This window comes from Planococcus citri, chromosome 1 (assembly GCF_950023065.1).
Source record: "Planococcus citri chromosome 1, ihPlaCitr1.1, whole genome shotgun sequence".
NCBI classification, from domain to species: domain Eukaryota; kingdom Metazoa; phylum Arthropoda; class Insecta; order Hemiptera; family Pseudococcidae; genus Planococcus; species Planococcus citri.
This window is the reverse complement of record NC_088677.1, coordinates 22,937,715-22,965,503: the sequence shown is the minus strand read 5'-3', so window position 1 is coordinate 22,965,503 and position 27,789 is coordinate 22,937,715. Positions and strand designations below refer to the sequence as shown.

The 27,789-nt window shown below is 35.6% G+C and overlaps 2 protein-coding genes across 2 annotated transcripts; one reads left to right on the top strand and one right to left on the bottom strand.

Annotated features, from left to right (window-relative positions):
* The first annotated feature begins 1,952 nt into the window (after window positions 1-1,952).
* LOC135849916 (ribonucleoprotein PTB-binding 1-like) lies at window positions 1,953-10,108 on the top strand. Its single transcript, XM_065370568.1, has 2 exons — window positions 1,953-2,285; window positions 2,582-10,108. The coding sequence occupies exon 2, from the start codon at window positions 2,702-2,704 to the stop codon at window positions 4,901-4,903; it is 2,202 nt and encodes a 733-aa protein (XP_065226640.1). The 5' UTR covers window positions 1,953-2,285; window positions 2,582-2,701; the 3' UTR covers window positions 4,904-10,108.
* Window positions 10,109-15,261: 5,153 nt separating this feature from the next.
* On the bottom strand, window positions 15,262-27,039 carry LOC135849915 (WASH complex subunit 2-like). The gene is made up of 14 exons (XM_065370567.1): window positions 26,770-27,039; window positions 26,499-26,687; window positions 26,263-26,396; window positions 25,915-26,188; window positions 25,699-25,839; window positions 25,516-25,600; window positions 24,908-25,102; window positions 24,772-24,814; window positions 20,708-23,280; window positions 20,416-20,618; window positions 17,033-17,336; window positions 16,847-16,959; window positions 16,213-16,774; window positions 15,262-16,132 (listed from the first exon to the last, which is right to left on the bottom strand). Exons 1-14 carry the CDS (start codon window positions 26,875-26,877, stop codon window positions 16,011-16,013), a joined length of 5,046 nt encoding a protein of 1,681 aa, XP_065226639.1. The 5' UTR covers window positions 26,878-27,039; the 3' UTR covers window positions 15,262-16,010.
* Window positions 27,040-27,789: the final 750 nt, after the last annotated feature.

Here is a 27,789-nt window from a genome sequence, read left to right as displayed (position 1 = left end):
GACATGCCAAATCGATTGGAAACGGTTTCAACCCGTTTTGAGCAGTTCTGGAGCCTCCAGCAGATTTTTGAATCTCGAAATTCCTACAAAATTCCATCAAATTGGAGTTGTAACGCTAAAATTTATTCTAAAAACTAATTTCAATACGCTACGAAGTACTGTAGGTAAATTTCAAGTCGTTTTGGATCCTCCAGCGACTTTTTTAAAATTCCTGAAGCCTCCAGCAGATTTTTGAAACTTTAAATTTTCACAAAATTTCATCAAATGGAGATGGAAAGCTGAAATTTACTCTACACTCCAATTCTAACACCCTCTGAAAACGACTTCTGGTAAATTTCAAGTCATTTTAGAGCCTCCAATGATTTTTTGAAAATTACTGGAGCCTCCAGTAGATTTTTGAAACTTGAAATTTCTCCAAAATTTCATCAAACTAAGATGGAGAGTCAAAATTCATTCTGCAAACTAATTTCAATACGCTACGAAGTTGATTGCTGGTGAATTTCAAGTCGTTTTGGAGCCTCCAGCAACTTTTTGAAAGGTTGTATGACGTTTTTTTGGAAAATTAAAATTTCCTATAAAAGTATAGCTGGAAGCTTCAAAACCATATTTTGAAACCACCATGTAGTCTGCGAAGTAAATTTCAGCTTGCCAACTCCATTTGATAAATTAATGTTGGGGAAATTTCAAGTTTCAGAAATCTACAGGAGGCTCCAGTAATTTTCAAAAAAGTCTCTGGAGGTCCTAAAATGACTTGAACCCACCTAAAGTCGTCTTCAGAGGGTGTTAAAATTGGAGTGTAGAGTAAATTTCAGCTTTTCATCTCCATTTTGATGAAATTTTGAGAAAATTTAAAGATTCAGAAATCTGCTGGAGCCTCCAGCAATTTTCAAAAAAAGTCGCTGGAGGCCCTAAAATGACTAGAACCCACCTGAAGTCGTCTTCAGAGGGTGTTAAAATTGGAGTGTAGAGTAAATTTCAGCTTTCCATCTCCATTTGATGAAATTTTGTGAAAATTTAAAGTTTCAAAAATCTGCTGGAGGCTTCAAGAATTTTAAAAAAGTCGCTGGAGGATCCAAAACGACTTGAAATTCACCTACAGTACTTCGTAGCGTATTGAAATTAGTTTTTAGAATAAATTTTAGCTTTACAACTCCAATTTAATGGAATTTTGTAGGAATTTCGAGATTCAAAAATTTGCTGGAGGCTCCAGAACTGCTCAAAACGGGTTGAAACCGTTTCCAATCGATTTGGCATGTCGAAAATAGGGTATATCCCAAATTTCAGCTCTCTTGGTCAATTTGGTAAAATTTTGATTTTTTCCCTCATTTTTGTCCTAAATTCCATTTTCAAAAATTCACCAAAAATCGAAAAACCCACTTTAGCACTTGAAATTTTGACAGGTGATAAATTTTTGCATGATCTTTCGATCTATCTTTGTAAAGTTTGAAAAAGTTCGTGCAAGTCCTATGTTAAAACGCAAAATCTGCGATTTTGGCTGACCTGTCAATCAAAATAGCCGCCATTTTGTAAGTAAGGCCACCTTTTTTTTGGCAAGTTTGCTTTAAAATGTTCCTTAGGATGTCCCCTTTAAGAAAAAAGTTGTCCCGGAGGATCGGCGGGGGGAGGGGGTGCAATTACTCCTATTGTCATATGCCGGACTAATTTTTAATTTTCAAAAATTCGCCAAAAATTGAAAAATGAACTTGGGCAGCTGAAAATTTGGTTTTGGGGGTTTTAGACTATGCTCTTTACAAAAATCACGGTCCCGTTCAAATCGGAGTGTGACACCTCAAGAGGTTCCCTTTTGAGCCAATTTTCCAATTTTAAATGAATTTTTACGTACAATTCTCGTAGGTACATAATACTACATACTTCATAATAAAATTGGCAGAAAATCAATGTAACCATTGGAATCAACAATTATAGCCACGCGTTACGACTTCACCCGATTGGCAACACTGCGATGACGTCACAAACCACGAAAATCATACGAAAGCTCTCTTTGTTACTTGTTGCAGCCTTGCAGGTCGAATGTATACAAATTTTTCCTTTGTACTGTTGAATTGTGCATTTTAAATTCGACTCGGTGTTGCGTAAAAAGCACGTTTAATCTAAAAAGAGTTAATTAATACGTTTATTCGAAATATTTAACGTACGAATGGTTGCTCAAAAGCGTCGTGTGTGTTTTACTAACAGTTCCATATGCGATTGTTGATGTAACGAGCGGGTCAACGGTAACCGTATTGTTCATTATTGTGGCTTTTTTCGCCGATGGATTCACCATGGTTAGTATAATTACGTATTATTTTTATCGACTCGACTCCTTTTGTTAATAACTTGCGTAGTTTAAATCGTCCAGTGTGTGGAGACTTTTTGTACAACTGATGATGTATAGTATGTTATGGAGTTGGTATACGAAAACAAGTTATAAAAATGTACTGTTATTTAGTAGACGTGATTATCGTTCTCAGATTCGTACCACACACGATCAACGCATCGTTTTACTTACTCTAGAATAATACGAATTTAAGCTCGTGTTTCATCTCAACGTTATACTTATATTATGTTGTTGTGTTTTCAGGTAATGTTGTTCTCAACATGTGAAATCCTCAAACACGTTTCCAAATTACGCCACAACAACAACAATAACAACAACAACAATCTCCGTGTGTGAAAAATACATACGTACGATAAAAAAATAATGTCGACCAGCTGCGCTAATATACCATTCGTCGCATCATCTGTGCTTAGTCGTTACGCAGCATCGCCTATAGTCACCGCATCGGTATCAACGACCAACGATCAATATTGGGACGACACAAACGATACGAAACCGTCGCCGGCGGCGTTGACGTTGACGTTGGATGATGTCAAACAAAAGATATCCGTCATCAAGTCGAAATTTCACCAAGACCGTAAACTATTGGTGAAACATTTACCTCGTAATGTTGTCAAACAAGAGATATCGCAATTGTTAAGCGATTACCGTATAAAATACATTCATATTACGAGTAACGATGATACATCGGGCACGGCGATGGTGACGTTAGAAGATCCGCACATTTTAGAAGACTGGAACACGGATAACCCGTTTTTTTTGCGCGGACAAAGCGTATCGGTGTCGCCGACACCGACGGAAATGCTGCTCTGTGTAGCTAGGCTACCGCTGTACTACGGCGAAGACGAATTTTACAACATGATCAAGAGTTACGGCGATATAAAAACGTATTTCTTGATGATCAGCGAAAAAACGGGTAAAAGTAAAGGATACGGGTTCGTTCAGTATACGAATAAGGAACACGCGATGGCAGCTCGTAACGCTCTCAACGATAAAATCGTCGATACGTTCCGGTTAGTGTGCGACTGGTTGGATTCTAGTCATTTGACGCTTAAATCGCTGCATTCGAAATGTCTGTACGTGGACAAACTGCCGAATAATTTTAGAGATATGGGCGAATTTCGCAAAGTTTTCGCCAAAGTGGTCAATCCTCCGTATTGCCAAATAGCGTTGAAAAACGGATGCCCTCTAGATTGGGGATTGGTCGAGTACTTGACCGCCGAAGACGCCGAATTGGCTCAAACCTCCTGTAACAACGTCCCGATACGTAATCAGCCCATTAGAGTTGTATTCTATATACCCGGAGTCAGAGCTATAAACTTGTATCTGCGTTTGTTGAACGATATGCCGCCCAAAGGTAAATCGGCCGGATTACTGCCCGATCCCAGCGGTCAATCTATCATGCAGTCTATACAAAATCTATCCAAACAGAATCCCATATTCGCTCAGAATTTAAAGAATATTATTCTACATCAAATTCAAGAGTCGAAATTATCCAAAGATGACGATTCGCAGTCAGCTCCCACCTCGAAATCCGCTCAAGATACCAAAATCATCGACAGAATGCCACCTACTCATGGGGTAGTGAAAAATGGTAAATTGCTGGAAGAGAAACTCGGTCCTTCACCGCCGCCACCTTCTAACGTCGCTAGTGCCGCAGGCATCGTGAATACTTTACCGATGATAAACGCTAACGGATTCGTATCTCAGACGGCGGTTCCGACGATCGTTGCCAATACAGCCGTACCTCCTCCGCTGGTAGAAAAGCTCGCAGCGTACCCGAGACCTTTGTCTATAAACGTCAAAGAGAAACCACCTGGCGCAGCAGCAGCCTGTTTGAATCCTCAGCTATTCTGGAACGATCTAATTTCGCCTACATCTTTTCATCAACTCAACGGCGCCTATACTCCCATGGTTCCGGCTACGATTCCCATCGAACCTACACCTCCACCTGCCCCAGCTACTGCTGCGTTCACCGTACCGGCAGTTTCGGCTGCTCAAATGCCGCCACCACCTAATTTCCTCCACGAAATAATCAACTTACCCAACATGCAGCAGAATTTGTTGAGTTTGATCAATCATCACCCTTCGCCAGCCTGTACGGTTTCCCACTCGGTACCAAATTTGACCGCTGTCGCTACTCCGGCCATTTTCTCAACCTTGAATCCAGCCGGAGCGCTAGAAGCGGCTAATTGGTCGACAACTTTGACCGGTGCAGGAGCCGAGGCTGCTCTTATACCGACTCCGTTGCCTCCTCAGTTCCTTACAGCTGTACCTAAATCTGCCGCTGCCCTCATACCCAACTGGCCGCCGTCTATTCCGACTTTCATACCACCGAGCAGTATTCCAACTGTGTTCACCAGCGAATGCTGGCAAACGACAGCCAGTATGCCTCACAGTTTCATCGTCACCCAGGCAGCTTCCACACCCATTGTAACTGGACAAAAACGTAAACTTTTACCTTCGCCCGAAAAGAGTCCCGAAGGGTCGTATATCGGTCAACATTCTCAAGGTATAGGAGGGCATTATGCCGATTCGTATTTTAAAAAGAAGAAAATGTTTTGAACATCGTTTTCGTCGCTTTCAAGCTGTTATAGTGTATAATTGTCTTTTTCCCTCTTTTTTTACTCTGTCAACTTACTCTACTACGTTCCTTTGTGTATATGTTTGTTTTATGATTTTAATCGTCGTCTCGTTTTAAATCCCAAAGAGGTTTTTCTTTTCGCGCATTTATCTTTTTTTTTTTTTATTCTTTCGAATTTTCTTTCCTTTTTTTTTTTAGATTACTTAATTATGCATTTATTTTACATGTGCTATTTTAATTTATTACTTTTTTTTTCTTTTTTCTTTATCTTTATGTGCTCTTTCTCTATAATGGAGTATTTCAACTCGTTTCTCCTTATCTTTGTTCTCTTTTTTTTTATTTTTTAGCTTTTTCGTATATTTTTTAATTTTTTACTATTTCTTTTTTTAATTTTAAATAACTCGAGTATTCTGTTTCATTGTGTTTTTATCGCTTCTGATTACGTGAGCTTTTGAATTTTTCATCAGTATTCGCTTGTCTGCTCTCCTCCTTTTGCATTTATTTCTCATTTTGAGGTATGTTTCAGAAATTTTCCGAGGTATCGGTGAATTTTAAACGAAATTGCGATTATTCTACTATGGGATGTTCTCTAAATATTTCGATCAATGCCCCAAAAATTCTTCAACGAAGAACCTGCAGCCTTCTGTGAATTTGAAAAAACCAAAGCACGATAAAGCTCTAGCAAATTTTCTTGACTAGGAACCCAGTTCTGAAGTACCTACCTATACATGAAACAGAATTAATCATTCTTTCGTCTTCCTATCTCTTTTAATTTATTTCACCAAATCAACGTTAAATTCTTACTCCTCGTAGATCTGAATCCAGGTTTTTGAGAACCTCCCCTCCTTTCTGATATAAGATTTCCGATATTTTTCAAAAAAAAGAAAGTTTATGTTTGTAACTTTTTTATACACCTTGTAGGTATTCGATAAAGAATCTAATTCGTATTAAGAACATCGACGATGAAAAATTCAACATCGAATCAAAATTTATTGATACTAAGAAGACTTCTGGGACATATTACTCGTATGTTCAGCTTTTTTAGATTTCTCCGCTTCTCTTGTCCATTCTCGTCTCCTTTCATGTTTCGTGTTAGGTCACAATATACTACATATACGTGAATTTCATTCGAAATTGAAATTCACTACGTGTAGTTCCCCCCCCCCCCCTCTAATGTACCTATATCGAGTCGGATACGTGTACAGGGTGTTTTAAAAAATTCAACGAAAATATTGACCAAATTTTTTACTTTCATGATATACGTATTTTATTTTTTTTTAGAAATAAGTATACAGCCTATTTCGTAAACATGCAGTATTTACTTAATGCGTTTGTTTGTTTTGTTTCCTTTTTACATAAAGCTCAAGTCCGCTCATTCGTTATTCCTTTTCCTGTGATTTTTCTTCTTTTTTTTTCTTTTTTTTAAATCATCAGTTATTTAATACTTGAGATTTCACTTTCTCGTAAATGAAAAAATTTTCAGGTATTATTTTAAACGCCCATTTCTTTTTTCGTAACTTTAGATTTTAAAAATTGTGTAACTTTCATCCAATTGTGCTATTTTGCTTTTTTTATAGTGTAAAAAAAAACGCTTATTACGTAAGATTAAGATTTTAGGGTAAGTTGAAAGCTTTCGAAAAACGTGAAGATGCGCAACGAAATTTTTAATAAAGTTTGCCTCGCCATCTCCGCCTTGCCTGTCGATGACGGTTCGTTTAAATTATCTTCTTTTACGTGTAGTACCTCGTTTTAGGTATTTTGAACGGAAAAGTGCCTCGTTCTGCGGCGTCCTTTCGGTTCAAAAGATAATTATAGGAGTATTTTTTTTTTCGATTTTTGCTCACGTATCTAACGTACGTATTTTTCCTTTCTCACGTTTTTTAGCTATTCACTCGACCCTTTTTTTTCTCGGTATTCAATTTAGCGATAAATTGCGCATTTTCTGTTCATTGGTTACTTTGAATTACGTCATTTTTGTTAGCTTTCGACGTAGTTATTCCAATTGTATTGATTTGGAGTTAAATCTCAATGCCAGTCACATTTTGTTGGAATTTCGATGAATAATTAGAAATCAACTCGGAGCTCTTTTTTTTTCAATGTTTGGTTTTTAAAATTCAAAAAGAGTGTAATTTCGGGTAATATTGAGCATTTTTGGTAGAAGGGTGGAATTTTTTAAAAACCTACTTTGGCTGTAAAATGACCAAAGGGTATTTCCGGATAAGATAGGTGAAATGCCCCTGTCTTCGGATTTTTGATTGAACATTGTTGGGCACCTCTAAAAAAAATTGTAGACCCAAAAATTTGTCCCCCACCCCACCCCCTTGTTCACAATGACAAAAAAACACCTTTTTGGGGGGAAAAAATCGCACTTCAATGAGTTTTGAATAAAACATTTTTGATTTTACCCAAACTGTGTACAAAAAGCATGGGTCTATTCACATGAATTTTTTAAAAAAAATTTCGGCCCCCCGGGGGGGGGGAGATATTGACCAAAGAAAATTTGAAACCGCCGTATCTCCGAACCTAATTCTTGTGCACAACATTTTTTTTCTTCTAAAAATATGTTCTAGTAAGGTATTATTTTTGGAAATTTTTTGAAATTTTTTCTCCAAGTGGGTCATCTTCAAAAACTCAAAAAACTCTTCTAAATGTTTTTTTGAGTCATAGCACCGCCAATTTTAAAAAAATACTCATAGTGAAGTTCTGAAGCTTTGCACGTGAATCTCGAAAACTGTAGAATATGCAAAAATTCCTCAAAAAGCTCATTTTGGGCCCATGGGCACCTCCCCACCCAATTTTGGGTCTGAAAAATGTTGGCAATATGGGTGTCGTTTTCATATAAGTCGAACTCTCTGAACACGAATACGAAGTTGGATTTACAATTGGACCCTTCCAAGGGCTTCATTTTGGGTGGGGGGGGGGTTCCTTAACTACATGTCAAAAAAATGTGCGATTTTTTCCGCTCCCTACCTCTAAAGTGGTAACCTCTGGTGAGAAAATTATTCCCTATTTTTTATTTTTTCCATTTTCGAAAAATTCGGCTCAGGGTGCGGTGGGCCCCTCAATTTTCAAAAATTTGAAAAAATCCTAATTCAAAGAAAAATTTTTAAAATTTTAAAATTGCAAGTTCCATAATTTCTAAAAGGTCCCTTTTGAGTAAAATAGACTCTCATGATGATTGGGGGTGGGGGGGGGTAATTTGGCATAAAAATGAACCTTTTTAGATATTGAAGTGAGCATTTTTGTAAAAAAATCGACTTGAAAAAATAAACAAAAAAATTGCATTTTGGCGGGAAAAGGCACGTTTTTGTCAGAAAATTATCACGTTTGGCGAATTTTTTGAGAATGAAATGAAGAGAGCGCTGATTATTCAAATTTGTGTTTTTTTTTCAGTTCCATTCAGCTGACCCTTCTTCTCATCATTTCACAGAAAATTATGTTTCTTTCTGGCGATTTGTGATTGGCTTATTTCACGTGTTTTATCTTCTATTTTGTATGTACTTATTCGAGTGTGTCAAAAAGAAACACCAGTGAATTTATATGATGTAAAATATGTGTATGTAATGTATCCATATTTATACGAGTGTATTACAATCAGGGTAATTTTTATGCTGAAATGCTCTGTCTAGTTTTTGAATAGGCCTACGTACAAGTATTTCATTTTATTATTTTTTTTTAAACGTTCTGTGTTGTGTTTGTGCATTCTTTAACGTAGAGTTTGAATCTCTCTATCATTGCTCGTCGTTGTACATTTTTTAAAGCTTTTATATGTGTATTACGTTATGGACTTATTACTTTTTCGCATTTTTAAAAATTTTATTTCAGATTTTAGCATTCGACTTTACGAACATTCCTTTCATTTCCTTTGAACAAAAGTACCTATTACTTATTTAACTAATCGATGGCATATTGAATAACTTTGATGGAATTCTCGATGCCTTCGGAGAGTTAAATTCCCATTCCTCCGCTGGTCAAGTCACCTTGATAGTAATTAGTTTTGCGATCAAATTCGAGTTGAATATTCGTTTCATTTATATTTTATTAATTCATAATCTGTGTTCTCTAATCAGCTAGCTCACTACATGATTATTATAGAAATTCTGATATTTTATTAGCTCCTTCCACCGATTTATTATTCTAATTGTGTTTCGAAGTACGTTGTGATAAAAGTGAATATTTTCAAAAAAACTTTAATACGTTTATGCCTAAACTTTCATGTGTTATTTTTTAATTTATAAACAAAATGATAATTCGTAAAACGCAGGATTATTTTTGGAGACTGACGTAGATATTGAATATTTAAATTTAAAAAAAAACTCTAAAATTTTATTCTACTTTGATATAAAATTTAAGACTTTGAAAATCATGTTTGTGATATTAATTGATCTGTTTTTTTTTATTTAAAACATTGTTTAAATAATTATTCCTCGTATAAGATTTTAAGTAATCATCACATTCCCCTTCACCCTGTGTAACCTCCCAGCGTAGCATTTTGAAACTTTTTATGAAGTTGAACACGGTAGTGGCTTAATTTTGAAGCTTTTCGATTTCTATTTATGTACTATTTATAGAATCGTACACGCATTTCGTAGGCATTGTAATGTTACATTTTTAAAAAGGTGTATGATTAAGCAAGCTTAAACTTTAGGTTATTAAGAGCTTGAAAAAATGGTGAAATTTTTATTTTCCTTAATTTATAATGTTTATATACTAGTCACATTTGTAATTTTGTCGAACGAGATGCAGTATTATTAAAGAAACGAATTCTCTTATATATTTGGATAATCTGCTTCACAGTAAGTTCATTGAACTCTGGAATAAATACCTGCGAGTGTTTTCTGTATCACGTGTTTTTGAGTGGGAAATCGGTTTTAAAAAGGTAGAAATTGATGTATCGATGGATCGATGGTGTAGTGTGTGTGTGTGTTTTTCTAAATATAGGAATGTATGTTTTTGTCATTTGTCATTTTTTAATTGGAGACTTGGGAACCAAGAGTATGTGATAATGATTTTTTTTTTCTTCAATTTATTACAATTATATTACAATGCATCACTCTAAAATAAAGTGTTTTAATTCCTATAGGTACCTAATTTATTGTATTTTTAAATCAAGTATATTTTATACAGACAAGTTGATCGGTATCTAAACAATTTTTAATATTTTGTATTAAAGTTGTTACAAATTACTCCTGTAGTTCAATTTTATTTCATTTGATGACATGTTTGTACATGATGTGTTTCAACTTCTATTCTTGTGCGTTGAACAAATAATTCAAGATTGATATATGTACTCGTATTTGTCGAAAAATCAGCGTTTGAAAATACCTACTCTTCAATTTTAATGAAACCGAGCTAGGTAGAAACAACATGTCCCAACCCCGTCCCTTTAATAAAAATTTCAAGTGTTCTTCTGAAGTGCATTTTTGGTTAATTTTTGAAAATGTGAAACATCAAAAATGTCTGGCTATTTGACCTCAAGAGGTCATTGACCCGTGGTCTGCACTCTCAAGGCCACTAATCCGTTCCTTTGGCCTTTCAAGGTCATCTGTCCGGATTCTCAAGGTCATTGACCCGCCTATCTAGGCTCTCAAGGTTGTTTGTATTCCTGTATGGCCTCTTAAGGTGATTGTGGCTTCCCAAGGCAGTCTGTCTGGCCTCTCTAAGTTGTTTGAGTGCTTGTCTGGCTGCCGAAAGGTCGTGTGAATTTCTGTCTGTCCTCTCAAGGTGACTGACCAACCTGTCTGATGTCTTGAAGTTATTGACTCACCTGTCTGAGCCTCTTTAGGCCGTCTGTATTCCTGTCTGTCATTTCAAGGTCACTAGCCTACCTGCCTAGTCTCTTAAAGTTATTGACCCATCTGGCTGAGCCTCTCAAGGTCATTGACCTGTCTGTTTGTAACCTTAAGACCATCAATCTACCTATCTAGCCTCTCTTTGTCACCTATCCAGCCTCTTAAGGTCATTGACTCATCTGTATGGACTCTCCACGTGCCTATGATCTTGACCTATCTGTCTAGCTCTCCAAGGTTGCCTCATGTCTGTCTGCTTGTCTAACTTCTTAAGGTCATGAGTACCTGTCTGGCTGTTCAAGGTTGTCTGTTTGCCTGTCTGGCCTCTTAAGGTCATTGTTCCGTCTGACTGGCTTCCAGTGTTGTAAAAACAAACGGGAACAGGAACACCTGAAAAACGGGATTTTAAAAATATTCCTTCAAAGAACAAAGAATGAGAACGCTGATCTTTTCGGAGAACGTTTGTACTCAAGAACTGAAGAACAGGAATGTAAAAATTCTGAGAACAAACACAGCAGAGGAAAACGGAATAGGCACCCACCACTGCAATGTTACAGAGGCTAAAATTCATTTGTGACCCTTTCAGAGCGATTTGAAATTGAAATTTTTGTAGAAAATGAAAAAATCTTGAAGGCTCCAGAACCAGAATAACCTAGAACCGGTATAGTTAATGAATGTTGATGATGATGATGATGATGATGATGATGATATTGTGTGAACCATGGAGTTGAACTGAGGAGCTCATTGCAAAAATAGCCTTCAACAATAATGAAAATAAAAAACAAGACAAAAACCACTGTAAAGTTCTGATGAATTGGTATTCTGTGTTCAAACTTCAAAGTGATTTTTGTATCAACTTGAGTAGTTCCCCATACAATGCAGTGCAGAAAAGCACCTCCCCAAATTTTTTTTTAAAAATTGACAAGAGCTAATTTTGCAACGAGCTCATCAATTGATTGAAGGAATTATTCACATTGGTTCACTTTGCTTAAGAAAATTCATGTTTTATGAAAAAGTTTAAAAACAACTCTACCAAACAGCTTTTTTAAATCTAAAATTTTTTCAAAAATTTGCTAAAAATGAACTCTATAACCTGATTTTTTAGTGACCGGATGACCGGAATTTCAGTACACGTTCGTTGGATCTCACAAGGGAACCTCTTGAGGTGTCACACTCCGATTTGAACGGGACCGCGATTTTTGGAAAGAACATAGTCTAAAACCTCCAAAACCAAATTTTCAGCTGCCCAAGTTCATTTTTAAATTTTTGACGAATTTTTGAAAATTCAAAATTGACTGTTTTTGGCGATTTATGATTTTTTTTTTTAAATACGAACTTGATCAGTAAAAATGGTCAAAATAAGTCCCAAAACTAATATTAATTACCCAAATCCAAATTTTACCATTTCCAGCCATTTTGGAGCCTTCAGTGCGATTTTTCAATTTTTCCAGTACCTATTTTGAATTTGCTCCAGAAGGAGTGAATATGAAGTTGGGCAGCTAAAAATCGAGTTGTGTATTATACTCGACCTGTTTAACGAGTTTATCTACATTTGAGCCGATTTTGGGAGTGACACTTGAAAAGTGCGGTTTTGACCAGCTTTTTTCAAAATTAAAAAATCCAAAAAATCAAAAGATGGCCGTTTGTGAGTAAAATTTTGAAACTCACGCGAATCGCTGTACTTTATCCAAAACTAACCCCCAAATCCAAATTTTACAATTTCCAGCCATTCTGGAGCCTCCAGCGCAATTTTTCAATTTCTCCGGAATTTTGAATTTGCTCCAGGTGTGAATAAGTATGCAGTTCGACAGCTAAAAATCGAGTTGTGTATTATACTCGATCTGTTTAACGAGTTGATCTACATTTGAGCTGATTTTGGGAGTGACACCTCAAGAGTGGTTTTTTGACCAGTTTTTTTTCAAAATTAAAAAATCCAAAAAATCAAGTTTCCCGTTTGTGTGGAAATTTTTGAAATTTGCGCGAATCGCTGTATTTTGTCCGTAACTAACCCCCCCCCATCAAAATTTTACATTTTCCAGCCATTCTGGAGCCTCCAGCGCGATTTTCAATTTCTCCAGAATTTTGAATTTGCTCCAGAAGGCGTGAATATGAAGTTGGGCAGCTAAAAACGAGTTGAATATTACACTCGACCTGTTTAATGAGTTTATCCACTTTTGTGCTGATTTTGGGAGTGACACCTCAAGAGTGGTTTTTTGAGGTGTCACTCTCGCTTCTTTTTTTTTCAAAATACAGTGTATCTAACAGGTAATGAAATCAGTTAGTGATTTTAAAAATGGCCGGGAAGTGAGAGTAGTGAAAAATTAGTGAATTCAGTCAAAAAGATGATAAAAAAATGAAAAAATTCAAGCGAGCAACAAAAACTTTCAAATTATTGAAAAAATTAGCTTAAATTAAGAAATACATATGTACTTGATTACTTTGTATCGGTACAAATTCTCTCTCAATTTCAATTTTTTTGCAAATTTTCCTGTGAAAAATTTGATTTTGTCAATTTTTTGTGTGTGTGTGGGGGGGGGGGTTGTGTGGAGAGCTAAGAGCTTTCTAAAAATTTGATGAAACATTGGTAGTGGAAAAAGTAGCGATTTTTTTTCTGTTAGATTGTTAGATATGTTGTGTACCAAGTCCGAAATTGTACAATTCGGGGTTGGTACAGCCAATTTTGTACCATCTCCGAAGTGTCCGGACCAAGCGTGAATATTACTTTTTCATCGGACTTGGTTTGTACCCTTGATTATGTATTGAATGTAGTAATATAATCAAGGGTTTGTACCATGCCCGGAGGGTCTGGACAAAGACAAAGTGTTCGACTTGGTACAATTTGTGTTGTGCAAAGTCCGAAATATAGTTTTATAATGAATGAATTCGAATTTTACATCCCTTTATTCCATAATTATAGAACCAAATAGAAGGAAATTTAAAGATGACTCTAAAATACACCACCAGCAAAATTTTCAGGTGCTGAAATTCATTTGTTGATTTTTGGGGAATTTTTAAAGATTCAAATATTGCAATGCTCACTTCTAAGAAAAAAAAATAAATAAAAAGATCAAATTGAGGTACTTACTAACTAAAATGCTGAAATTTGGTTTTTACTCTCTATTTTCAACTTCTCGAGTCGTGAAATTCTCGTACCTTACTCATTTGAAAACTACGCATTAAAACTTAGATTCCAAATTCATTTTTTTTATGGATTTTTCAAAGTCAAAATTTTACCAAATTGTCGTGAAAGGCTGAAATTTGGTTTGTACCATATTGTCAATTTTCTGAGTTACTAGCTGATTTCTCCAGTAATTTTTTTTAAAATTAAAAAAATTTTGGATTTCAACTGATACAAAATGGTTTTGAAAAAATCGATCAAAAAGGTCATAAAGATTGATGGTAATCCGGATTTATGGTAAATTTTAATTCTATTCTAAATATCTATGTACAATTTACAAGTATAAAAAAATTGCAAAAATTGAGATGAAAACGCTTCAAAATTTGCTGTCTCCAAAAAATTGTCGCCCTGGGCAGCTGCCTAAGTTGCCTCTGTGTAAATATGACCCTGTTCAAAACCACCACCAAACGACTCGAGAAGTTGAAAATAGAGAGTATAAAAGCCAAATTTCAGCATTTTAGTTTGTAAGTACCTCAATTTGATCTTTTTTTTTTTTTTTTTTTTTGAGAAGTGAGCATAGCAATATTTGAATCTTTAAAAATTCCCCAAAAATCAACAAATAAATGAATTTCAGCACCTGAAAATTTTGCTGGTGGTGTATTTTAGAGTCATCTTTAAATTTCCTTCTATTTGGTTCAATACTTATGGAATAAAGGGATGTAAAATTCGAATTCATTCATTATAAAACTAATATTTCGGACTTTGCACAACACAAATTGTACCAAGTTGAACACTTTGTCCGGACCCTCCGGGCATGGTACAAACCAAGTCCGATGAAAAAGTAATATTCACGCTTGGTCCGGACATTTCAGAGGTGGTACAAAATTGGCTGTACCAACCCCGAATTGTACAATTTCGGACTTGGTACACAACAGATACACGTTATGATTCAATTTTGCATAATTACCTACCATTTTTTGAGTGTTTTGTTTGTTTTGGTTCCACTAAATTTTGAAAAAGGAACTTTTGTCATTTTATTGATTATTATTTTTTGAAATTTTCTTTTTTCAATAAACAGTCTTTGAAGCTAAAAACTTTTTCAAATTTTTTCTCAATTGAAAATGAATACTCTGTCAAGTTTCAACCTTTCTTTTCTGTTTTTTTTAATAATCAGAAAATTAAATTTATAAAAAATATTCTTCAAGTTCCTATACTTAGTGAAAACAAATGTTGCCAAAATAAGTTGGCACTTTTTCTCACAAGAAAATCAAGAACGTCATAAAATTTGATGTCACAGGTAGAAGAAATTTTCAGAAATTTCCGTGTCGAGAAATAATTGAACATATTCATTACATGAGATAAGAGTACTCATCAACTGTTCGTTGGACAACAAAAGTACGCATCATCATGAACAATAAAATCATTCTCGTCATTTCAATGAAAATAAATATTTTATTGGAATAAAAAATGAAATTCTTCAACATGCATAAAAATAATATAATTAGGTATGTATAAAAAAAAACTGAGGATATGACGAAAAACGGCCACATATAGATAAAAATACTAAATGAATGAAAACGCTTAAAAATGTATCAAACAACAGGAAAAACAGCGGATATCAAATCCTCAATAAATTCAGGCCATTTAACGTATAAATAAATAATATGGTAACATCACGTTGAAATGGTTAGTAAGAAAATCACATATTTAGCATATCATTTAGCTCATATATAGGTAGATATTCATATTATTCTACTATTATATACTACAAAATAACACATGATTATAACACTGTGTAATACGATGTACACCTTGAAATAAACTTCTTCTTAATTTCGATATACGCGAAGATTACGAAGAAAATTACAAGCTCGTAAAATAAGTTGAAATTCGTTTAAAAATAAACTCATTTTTAAATACGTAATAAAACATAACACTGTACATGCAATCACAACTGGTTGAAAATTTTTCACATCGTACCAAAATAAATATTTTTGCTGCGAATGAACTTTATAAAACAATTAGAAGAATTTTAAGGCACTTACAAATAAGTCTTAAAATTGATTTCATGATGACTTTGGATAATGAAAAAATGGCGATAATTTCATGAACAGTCTTCGAACTTTTTGAACATGATGAGAAAATAAAATATTTGATAAAAAAAATAATGATTATAATAATTTAAAGCGGACCGCTTAAATCCTTTCCAGTTAACGGATCTTTTTGCACGGTTTCACTTCGCAGCTTCAAGATACGGGGTTTCTCATTCAAAGGTTTAGTTTTCAATGAAGTAGTTGCAGGCGCTATAATAAGTAAAACATGAAACAAATTGAAAAAAAAGGTACGAAATTTGTATTTATAAAAAATGAACTTGAAACAATACCTGTAGACTTTCGACCAGATGATGTGGACGTTTTAGCGCCAAATAAATCGTCGTCGTCGTTGTCTTCGAACAGAGAACTTTTCTTAGATAGTTTATTGGCAGATAGTTTCTTTTTCGCCGAACCAAACAACTCGTCGCCTTCGTCGTCGTCGTTAAATATATTAATTTTTGAATTTGTTTTAGGTTTTGTAACTACTGGTTGTTGATTCGACTGGGACGGTTTTTTTGTTTCTACTTTCACTTCAGCTTTAGTCGCCGCTGATTTTTCTTCGATTATTTTTTTAGATTTTAAATTTTCGAATAAATCGTCATCCCCATCATCGTCATCGTCTAAACTATCGAATATACTTTTCGCACTATGAATAACGACGGAACTCGATACATCTTGTTTAGATGAATTTGATATGCTAGAACTTTTTTCCACGCGTGCATCTAATTTTTCAGCGTCTGGTTTTGAAGATTTCGATTCAGCTGATGTGACTTGCTCCTCTACGACTGCAGAGGCAACGTTAGATGGTGTTTTTTTCGGTTGCGAGGGACGTTTTTGAGGTTTAGCACGATCCTGTATAAAAGTAAAACTAAATTAGGTATTTTTTTCTTAACAAAATGTAGCGTAAAAAATGTTTCAAATTACTTTAGTAAGATTTGGTAAACGATTTAACGAGGGATTTACATCCAAATTCAAATCGATGTCAATTCCTTGGAGCGAATTTGACACATTCGATACAGCCTTGTTAGTAATTACACCTAGAAAAAAAATGTTACCAAGTGAAAAGAGGTAAATTTTGAAATATATCAAGCAAAATATGTGTTTACTGACTCGGTTTCTCGATGGTGGACTCCTTCCTACTCCGACTAATACCAAATAAATCATCGATTTTGCCTTCATCATCACCACCAAAAAGATCATCTTTGAGCGTAACTCCTTTTTCTGATTTCTTCGATTCATCAACTCTGACTTGATCACGATTTTTTGGCGACTCGAAGGAAACATTAGATTTCTCCTCTTCTTGCAAAGATTCTGTTCCAAATCCACTACCACCGAATACATCTTCGGTCAATATTCTACTAATACGTGCTTGTCGAGAAGGTGGACGTCTTTTGCCCGTTACTTTTGCTCTTTCCTAAACAACAAATGAAAGGTATGTGATAAAATTTCAAAGAAGAAAGAACAGAGTATCTAATAGGTAATGAAAGTAGTGAAAACGTAGTGATTTTAAAAATGGGCAGTGGAAGTAGTGAAAAAGTAGTGAATTTAGTCGAAAAGGTAGTGAAAAAATGAAAAAATTCACCAATTCGTTCATTTTTATTGTTTTGTTTTGTAATTTTGATTGAAATGAAAACATATGTATACAAATTTTTTTCAAATTTCAATTTTTTTGAAAATTTTCCTGTGATATTTTTGTTGACATCGTTAGGACATTTTTTGTTTGTGTGTGTGTGTGGAAGGGGAAGGGGTCAAGTGGAGAGCTCTCTGAAAATTTGGTTCAAAAAATATAGTGAAAAAAGTGGCGATTTTTTTCTAAAAAAAAAAAAATTCCGTTACTAAATAAAATACCATAATCGACTTCTGGAAATTTTCAATAACTGAGGGAGGGGAGGGGGGGGGGTAATTTGATTTTGAGAATTTCCGATTACTTCTTGGTATTTTTCAATAGTCTAAGCACTTCAGCAGTCTATGAAAAATTCTACCCAAATAGTCGGGGAGCCCGCTTAAGGATCTATTGCACCCCCCGTCGATCCTCCGGGACAACTTTTTTCTAAAAGAGGGAGTCCTATGGAACATTTTTAGCCCTTGTACTCAAAAAAAAGTGACCCTACTTACAAAATGGCGGCCATTTTGATTGACAGGTCAGCCGAAATCGCAGATTTTGCGTTCCAACATAGGACTTGCACAAAATTTTTCAAACCTTACAAAGGTAGATCGAAAGATTATGCAAAAATTTATCACCTGTCAAAATTTCAAGTGTTGAAGTGCGTTTTTCGATTTTTGGTGAATTTTTGAAAATCCAATTTAGGCCAAAAATGAGGGAAAAATCCAAAATTTTATCAAATTGACCAAGAAAGCTGAAATTTGGGATGCACCCTATTTTCAACATGCCAAATCGACTGGAAACTGTTTCAAACCGTTTTGAGGAGTTCTGGAGCCTCCAGCAGATTTTTGGAACTCGAAATTCCCAAAAAATTTCATCAAATGGAGTTGGATAGCCGAAATTTACTCTGCAAACTAATTTCAATACGCTATGAAGTCAACTGCAGCAGGATTTCAAGTCATTTTGGAGCCTCCAGCGATTTTTTAAAAATTACTGGAGCCTCCAGTAGATTTTTGAAATATGAAATTTCCCCAACGGAGATAGAAAACCAAAATTTATTCTGCAAACTAATTTCAATACGCTACGAAGTCGACTGTAGGTAGATTTCAAGTCGTTTTGGAGTCTCCAGCAACTTTTTGAAAATTATTGGAGCCTCCAGTAGATTTTTGAAACTCACTAATTTCAATACGCTACAAAGTCGACTGCTGGGGGGTTTCAAGTCGTTTTGGAGCCTCCAGCGACTTTTTGAAAATTACAGGCGCCTCCAGTAGATTTTTGAAAGTTGAAATTTTCACAAAATTTCATCAAATGGAGATAGAAAGTCGAAATTCATTCTGCAAACTAATCTCAATACCCTACGAAGTCGACTGCTGGTGGATTTCAAGTCATTTTGGAGCCTCCATCGACTATTTGAGAGGTTGTATGGCTTTTTTGGAAAATTGAAATTTCCAAAAAGTAGCTGGAAATTCATATCGTATTAGAATTAGTTTGCGAAGTAAATTTCAGCTTGCCAACTTCATTTTAGTAAAATGTTGCTGGAGTTTCAAGTTTCAAAAATCTACTAGAGGCTCCAGTAATTTTCAAAAAGTCGCTGGAGGATCCAAAATGACTTGAACCCACCTGAAGTCGTCTTCAGAGGGTGTTAAAATTTGAGTGTAGAGTACATATCAGGTTTTCATCGCCATTTGATGAAATTTTGAGAAAATTTGAAGTTTCAGAAATCTGCTGGAGGCTCCAGTAATTTTCAAAAAGTCGCTGGAGGCTCCAAAATGACTTGAAATCCTCCTGCAGTACTTCGTAGCGCATTGATATTATTTTGCAGAGAAAATTTCAACTTTCCAACTCTGTTTTGATGAGTTCCAAAAATCTGCTGGAGGCTCCAGAACTGCTCAAAACGGGTTGAAACAGTTTCCCATCGATTTGGCATGTCGAAAATAGGCTATATCCCAAATTTCAGCTTTCTTGGTCAATTTGGTAAAATTTTGATTTTTTCCTCTTATTTTTGGCCTAAATTCGATTTTCAAAAATTCACCAAAAATCGAAAAACGCACTTTATCACTTGAAATGTTGACAGGTGATAAATTTTTGCCTGATCTTTTGATCTACCTCTACCCATGTACGCGGTTGAAAAATTTTGGGCAAGTCCTACATGGCCGCAAACGATTTTGATTTTTAATGATTTTTTAAGAAGCCAAACTTGGGTCAAAAAGGGGAAAAAATCAAAATTTCACCAAATAGACCAAAAAAGCTGAAATTCCGTGTGTGCCATGTTTTTGACCCTCCAAATCGATTGGAACAGTTCTGGAGCACTTTGGCAGATTTTTGAAAATTGAAATTTCCACAACATTTTACCCAAGTGAGTTGTTGAAACGAAATGAAATTAACTTAGTACCCCATTCTCAATTTGCTAATTCAATTTTAGGTGGTTTCAAGCTGTTCTGGAGGCGTTGGGTATATTTTGGAAATTTCAGATTTTCTAAAAAGTGTCTAAAAAACGTCCAAGTTTACTTAGCGTCATATTTTTTTTCAAAATACAGGATATCTAACAGGTAGTGAAAGGAGTGAAAATGTAGTGGTTTTAAAAATGTGTAGTGAGTGTATTGAAAAAGTAATCAATTCAGTCGAAAAGGTAGTAAAAAAAGGAAAAAATTCAATTAAAAAATACTTTGTATACAAATTTTCTTCCAATTTCATTTTTTGAAAATTTTCCTGTGAAAAATTAATTTTTTAAATTTTGTGTTTGTTTGTGGAAGGGGGGGGGGGGTGTTGAGTTTTCTAAAAATTTGGTTAAAGACAGGTAGTGAAAAAAGTAGTGATTTCTTCAAAAAAAAATCAGTTAGATATCATGAAGAAAGCCATAATGCTCATTGCTCTTGTTAGCATTACTTACTTTGATAACGTTGTTCAATAATGCAGACGGTTTCTCGGAAACATCTTGAGTTTTACTGGGAATGGCGGCGGGCTCACTATCTCGTTTTTCATCTGAAGTAACCTGTTCAGCGGTCTGCTTCTGTTTATTCTTTGATGACCAGTTGCTTCCCGGGAGTAACGCGTTAACGTTGATATTTAAACCTCGACCCATCGCCAACTTACCTGCAAAAAACATTGGTTTTTTCGACTTTTATAATGAAATTACTGCACTTATTAAGGTAGCGTTAATTCTTTGCAATAAAAAAATCTACCTGGAGTATTTCGAACTGGCAAAACAGGCTCTGATGAGGCACTTTTCGCAAATAAATTACCATCTTGTTCATCTTTGCTCTGTTTTCTTGCGGCATCATCGTATTTTTCAAACACAGCGGGACTAATTTTATCCATTTTTGAACTCGGAGATGTTTTCTTAGTAGCGCTATTATCCTCTAGATTTTCATTTGATTTTTCATCTTTGGATGGCGAAGACGGTGTAATTTGATCAGTTTCTTTCGGAGCAATAATTTTATTGGGAGGTGAAATCGGTACTGCAGTTTTATTAGCGATCACGTCGGATTCGTCAGAATCACTATCGAAGAGTTCTTTTTCGGTGAAGAATAACGATCTAGATTTTTTGGAAGCGTTGGAAATATCATCTTTCGATTCAGACGTACTAGGAACATTATTATCAGGAGAATGAAGTTTATGTTCGTTTGAAACGAGTGGTTTTTGAATCGAATCATCTTTACTGCCAGCGATGAGTCGATTTTTGGAATCAGAGCTCGAATTGGAATTCTCGCTCGATGATTTTTTACTAGAAGTATTTCCAGCAAGTTTGTTATCTTTTTGACCTCCAAATAAATCAGTTTCGTGAAATACATCACCACTAACTGGCAACGAACTGGTGCTCTTGGCGAATAGATCGTCCACAACAGCAACCGCATCAGTAGTCGATGATTTTTTCTGCTGCTCTTGAAAATCTGCAGAGCTTTCATCATCGAAATTAGTATTATCATCAGGGATACCTCGTTGAAAAGGCGGCGGTTCGAATTTTTCGCCAAATAAGTCGTCATCTTCTTGCGATAGGTAATTGCTCTCTTTAATGTCATCATCTTCGGAAAATCCATCTGATAAATCATCTTTAGGAGGAGAAAATATAGCACTCCTAGTTTCGTACGTTCCGCCGAAAATGTCCTCTTTTGCGGACGACGATACATCGTCATTATTGTTGGAACTTTTAACGCCTGTAGCAAATTTACCGTATTCGCTGAATAAGTCATTTGTATGCGACAATTCATCGAATAGATCGTCTTCAGTTCGCGATGGCCTGGCCACAGACTTTTCATTTTTATCTTTTTTAGATGCATCAGACACTTTGGTGACGAAGGTGTTTTGTTTTTTTACATCTTCACTGTCAGATGATGACGACGATGATGATAACTTTGGCGATCGAATTGTTGCAATAATATCGTTCACTTTGTCGGACTGAACTGTATTTTTCTCCGAAAGCGAAGGCTTCTCAGTCTCGTTCAAAGACTCGCTCGATGTACTCTGATCTGGTTCTGACTTTTTCGTCACATCGCCTAAATTTTTTGAAACACTTTCAGCCGACGAAATAATATCTGTTTTCGACTTTTCAGCCTCAGAGGTATCAACAAACAGATCAGATGATTTTGACACGCTCGCATTTTCACGCACTAACGTTTGCCTATCGGATTTCAACTTTTTACCGAACAAATCATCGCCATCATCGTTGGAATCGGATTGAAATAAGTCTGCAGTTGTTTTTTTCACATTTTCAAATAAATCATCTTCGGAAGAAGGCACAACGTTGATGACATCGTTTCGTTTAGTAATGCTTTGTTCCGATGATGAATTTGTTGATTTTATCGAAGCTTTTTGAAATGGTAACTGTTGTTCTATAAAAAGTGACGACGAGTTGACTTCCAACGGGTCAGATTTTGAGATAGGATCAACTGTTGGAGTTCGTTTATTCGAATTCGTAGTCGGTTTAGAACCACTGAAACTATTTTCCAACGTATCGGTTTTGGTTTTGAAAATATCAGTATCAACTTTCTTCTGACCTTTGATTATCGAAAAGATGTCATCTTCTGATTCCGAATCACTCGCAAAAAGATCGCTTGTTTTCTTCAGCAAGTCCACAACCGGAAGTTTCGCTGCAGGTTTATTGACAGTTTCATCCAACTTGACCGGTTTACTACTCGTAGATTCGGATGAAAACAAATCAGTCGATTTTTTTGCAACGCTTCGAGTCGATTTCACCGGACTGAATAAATTATCGATATTATCATCATCGCCGAATAAGCCTTTAGTTTTTTTAGTATTTTGAGAAGCTGTTTTCTTTGCCACCGATATTCCTTTGAATAGATCATCTTCGTCGTCATTTTCGCTGCTATTTTCGTCATCGATTTTCTCGAACATCGCAGTGTGTTTGGATTCGGTTTTCGAAGTAGTTGATTGAATTGATTCGCCGGTTTTCGAAGGCTTTGTAGATTTTACCGGAGTGGTATTTTCTGATGACTTAGCTGGAGGAGTTTCAACAGGTGTGCGACTTTCTGTAGACTTGATGGAAGTTTTGGCCGAAGTAAGATTTTCCGATGATTTGCTGTTAGATGGATTTTTAAGATTCAATTTCGCACTCAGCTCAGCATTGATGGCAGCGGCCATCCTTTTATTCATAGGGTTCGTATTTGGTTGAACGATTTTAGATTTTGGCAGTGACTGCGTAGCCGATTTGTCGCTAGTAACGTGCGAATCTTTTGAGGAACTTGATGTATCGGAATGTTGACTAGTTTTACTAACAATAGATGATTTTCGAGTTGACCTAAAAGAAAAAATACAAATTAACAACAGTACTCGGGGTCATTCCATGTCAATTCGACCAACGTTTTTGAGTCATGTCTTTCGATTTCGCTCATTTTTTTTACAATATCTACCCACCCAGTAAGTAAAAAACCCGCAATCAATTTAGTCCCAGCCCTCTCAAGGGGCGGGTGGGGGGGGGGGCTTCCATCATTTTCACATTGTCTCGAGGTACTCAACTTCAGCAGCGTATTCCTCCAAAACTATGATACTTTGATAAAAACTGATTTCACAGTTCGAAAGGGTATTGAATTTTGAACTTGTTAAGCATTTTGAAATTTTCAAAATTTGAAAGTTGCACTTTCAAATTGAAAGTTCAAATGTCAAAATGGCGATGTAAATGGGAGCTGCTATTTAAAATTCTGAAAAAATTTCCATAGATGTACCTTTTGATGCTTTTTCGAAATATTCAATTTTCCAAATGGGATCTCCTGATGGAAGGGGAGCACCCCCACCCACAATTTTGGGCAAAACTTTCAAAAAAAATCTGGGGCATGTGATATATCGAATTGTATGTTTTTGGTAACGCTGAACACGAATATGAGGTTAGATTTTTGATTGGACCCCATCCACAGCCCCCAGCACCTCCTCAAGGGGGGTAACCTGAGAAAAAATGGTTTCAATCGTGTGACACATGAAATAGTATGTTTTCGATATCGCTGAACACAAATATAGCCTTAGTTTTTCAAATTGACCTCACCTATGGCTCCCAGCACCTCCCCCAATTGGTAAAAGTCCAAAAAAATTGTTGGAGGCCGTGGATGGGGCCCAACCAAAAATCTGACGTCATACTCGTGTTCAGCGTCACCAAAAACACACTATTTGATGTGTCGCACGAAAAAACCCGTATTTTGAACTTTTACCCCATTGGGGAGGTGCTGGGGGCCGTGGATGAGGTCCAATCAAAAATCTAACCTCATATTCGTGTTCAGCGTTACCAAAAACATACAATTCGATATATCACATGCCCCAGATTTTTTTGAAAGTTTTGCCCAAAATTGGGGGTGGGGGTGCTCCCTCTCTATCAAGAGATCCCATCTTGGAAATCGAATATTTCGAAAAAGCATCAAAAGGTACATCTATGGAAATTTTTTCAGAATTTTAAATGGTAGCTCCCCCGTACAGCGCCATTTTGAAATTTGAACTTTCAATTTGAAAGTTCAACTTTCAAATTTTGAAAATTTCAAAATGCTTAACAAGTTGAAAATTCAATACCCTTTCGAACTGTGAAATCAGTTTTGATCAAAGTATCATAGTTTTGGAGGAATGCGCTGCTGAAGTTGAGTACCTCGAGACAATGTGAAAAGAATTGAAGCCCCCCCCCCAACCGCCGCTTGAGGGGGCTTGTAAAAAAAAATTGAGCGAAATGACTTTCAAAACGGCATTTTTTTGGTCAAATTGACATGGAATGACCCACTCCCGAGAATATTTATAAAAAATAAAGTACACGTACTGCGATGGTTCTCCAGGAGCACCAGATTTTTGAGAAGTAACGCCTGAAAAAAATCAAATAATTGTAATTTATCGATACAAGCTACATAAATTTTATTTATCGCAGACCTATTTGCCAAAAAAAATGAATTAGGTACCTGTTTTTTCAGTATTCCAGTCGTCGTCGTCATCACTTTCATCGCCATAATTAGACTTGTAATTTGTATTTCTAATGGAATGTTTCGTATTCTTTTTAGTAGAAAAAATATCACCGTCGTCTTCACTATCACCATCACCTTCACTACTAACATCGTTATTCACACCCGGAAAAGGCGGTGGAGAAAAGGTATCCGCTGTAACATAATAAGTTCTAAATATGTAGCAAAGTCTGATTAAAAAATAGTAGATCATCGACTGTTCGTAGTCAGTTGGAGGCATCTTAAACTAAACTCGCGATTCGATACAACACAGATTCACTATTTTTAAAGCTCAATTTAGTATGATCGTTTCATCGAAGCCGACACGAAATGATTAAACCAGATTATAGAAATGGAAATTATATAATAATTATTTTAAATTACGTAATTTCAATCGACTTCGACACATCATGTAATGAGTAAGTATTTGAACAAATGGGCTCAATTTGCGTAACGAAATTTTCAAATTACGAAATAAACAACGAGCGATTTGTAAACATCCTAGTTGAGATCAGACTTGACTGGTCATGAGCAATAGTGCATCCAGTGTTTAATAATTCAGTACGTACCGAAATCTGGAGGCACAATGCTATAAATATTGCGCGGATTGTTTTTCAAAGCAGCATTCAAATGATCAGCAAAACTGCTTGGATTCTAAAAAAAAAAAACATACGAAATGTTTTAATAAAATGCATCGGGTGTATATTTATCGATGAGAAAATGCATTAACGAATGATACGTAAGTTACGTACGTGGTCGTTATCGTTCTCCTTGGACATTTCAACAGGCTTTTTCTTATTTTCTGAGCTTACTTTTTCTTGTACGACATTACTTCTATCGCATGGAATGGACACATCGCTGTCTTCAGAATCAGAACTTGAGATTCTTATTATCTAAAAAAATAATTAGTACGAATTAAATCGTCGAAAATTCTCATGAAAATTCTGATCGAAAGATCTGGTATGTACTTGGGTTCGAGGTCGAAGGAATTCTTGCTTAGGGGACGGAGATTTTTGTATTGAAATACTGTCTTCGTCCGAATCAATTAGAGGTTTCTTTGCTTTTTCTTCGTTATCATCGGTATCATCGTCTTCATCGTCATCTTCTTCCTCCTCCTCATCTTCTTCTTCGGAAGAAGAATCGATTAACCCTAAGTTATCGTTTCTGGTGAATTCTTCACTACCGATAATATGGGGAAGTCGACGACTTAAATAAGGATTCCGAGCTCGAAGCAAAATCTCCCTGTGGAAAAATGATGAAAAACGTGATGTGAAGTTGAAGTTTGTGAAGAAGCTTGATTCAATACAAGAACTTACTCAGGTCCATCGTCTTCCGAATCACTACCAGACACCGGAATAACATCGTATTGTGTGTCTAAAACTTGAAAACCATTTTCCAAAGCTTCTTTCAATTTTACCGTAATGTTTTGGTTTTCTCGATTATCAGGCGTCTGAAGAACATTGAATTAACACAGATATTGATATGTTTAGAAAGATGTGGCAAATTTGATAATACATTAGACATTAGGCATATCTCTTGAGAATATACTTACTTCATTTTGCGAACCAGGTTGTTCATTCACGTCTGAGTTTTCCTCCTGCACTTTACTTTCGATAAATTGAGTATCTGATAAGGATTTGAATTTGTTACTAGTGTTGGCAATTGAAATACAAGTCTGATTAACATCATTTTCGAATGAATTCAACGACTGTAAAGATGCGTTAGCCTTGGCGAGGATTTTCTATAAATTTCAATCAATTTTATAAAGACGAATAAACGAGATACGGTGTATGTTGGTAAAAGAAATGCGAGCGAATTCTTACTTCTGATAAGGATTGTAAGTGTTTGAGTAATTCAACATCCGCTGCTAAACTCCAATTGTTTCGATTTGCCACGATATCCGAAGTTGACCACACATTCTTTTTTTCCATTCTACATTAAAATATTAGAAAAAAATCACACACAAGCACGATAATTAAAGGTTGGTTAAAAAACAAATTGATGAAACAAAACACAATTCGGAAAAAAAATGACAACACGAAACTCGAAAGTGATGTGTTTCAGTTCGGCGTTAATTATCCTTCTTTCTGATGCCATTTTCTGTCTGAAGGAGCATAATGACGAGCCTAATGTTAAAGAGGTTGACGACAAATTTTTCGGCGTTCGGCGTTCCACTACTTCACTAGCAGTAGCAGTGGCATTATTTTCAATTTTGACTTAATTTTGACTTTTTTGGGTAGGTAATTGAGGATTTTCTGAAAGTACCTACTACCTAGTTATTAAAACCTAAAGAGAGGCTTTTTAATTCAGCACATGAACGAAACCGTTTCAAATAGTTGAGTAAAATTGATGAAATTTCAAGGGTAAAATTCAGTTCTAAAAAAATAATAATAAAAAATGCTTACAAGGGAACTTCTTGAGGTGTCACACTCCGATTTGAACTGGACCGCGATTTTTGGAAAGAGTATAGTCTAAGACCCCCAAAATCAAATTTTCAGCTGCCCAAGTTCATTTTTCGACTTTGGCGAATTTTTGAAAATTCAAAATTGACTGTTTTCGGCGATTATGTTTTTTTTTAAAAGTACAAAGTTCATCAGTAAAAATGGTCAAAATAAGTCCCAAAACGAATATTAATTACCCAAATCCAAATTTTACCAGCTCCAGCCATTCTGGAGCCTCCAGCGCAATTTTTCAATTCCTCCAGAATTTTGAATCTGCTCCAGAAGCGGTGAATATGAAGTTGGACAGCTGAAAATCGAGTTGTATATTACACTCGACCTGTTTAACGAGTTTATCCACATTTGAGCCGATTTTGAGAGTGACACCTCAAAAGTGACTTTTTG

Bases quoted from the DNA above. Each gene is read 5' to 3' on its own strand.
- LOC135849916 (XM_065370568.1), top strand. From the start codon at position 2,702: ATGTCGACCAGCTGCGCTAATATACCATTCGTCGCATCATCTGTGCTT.
- LOC135849915 (XM_065370567.1), bottom strand. From the start codon at position 26,877: ATGGAAAAAAAGAATGTGTGGTCAACTTCGGATATCGTGGCAAATCGA. The intron at 16,960-17,032 runs GTCAGTAAACAC...TTTTTTTTCTAG, and splicing joins GTCCACCATCGAGAAACCGA to GTGTAATTACTAACAAGGCT. The intron at 16,775-16,846 runs GTAATTTGAAAC...ACTTTTATACAG, and splicing joins GTTTACCAAATCTTACTAAA to GATCGTGCTAAACCTCAAAA.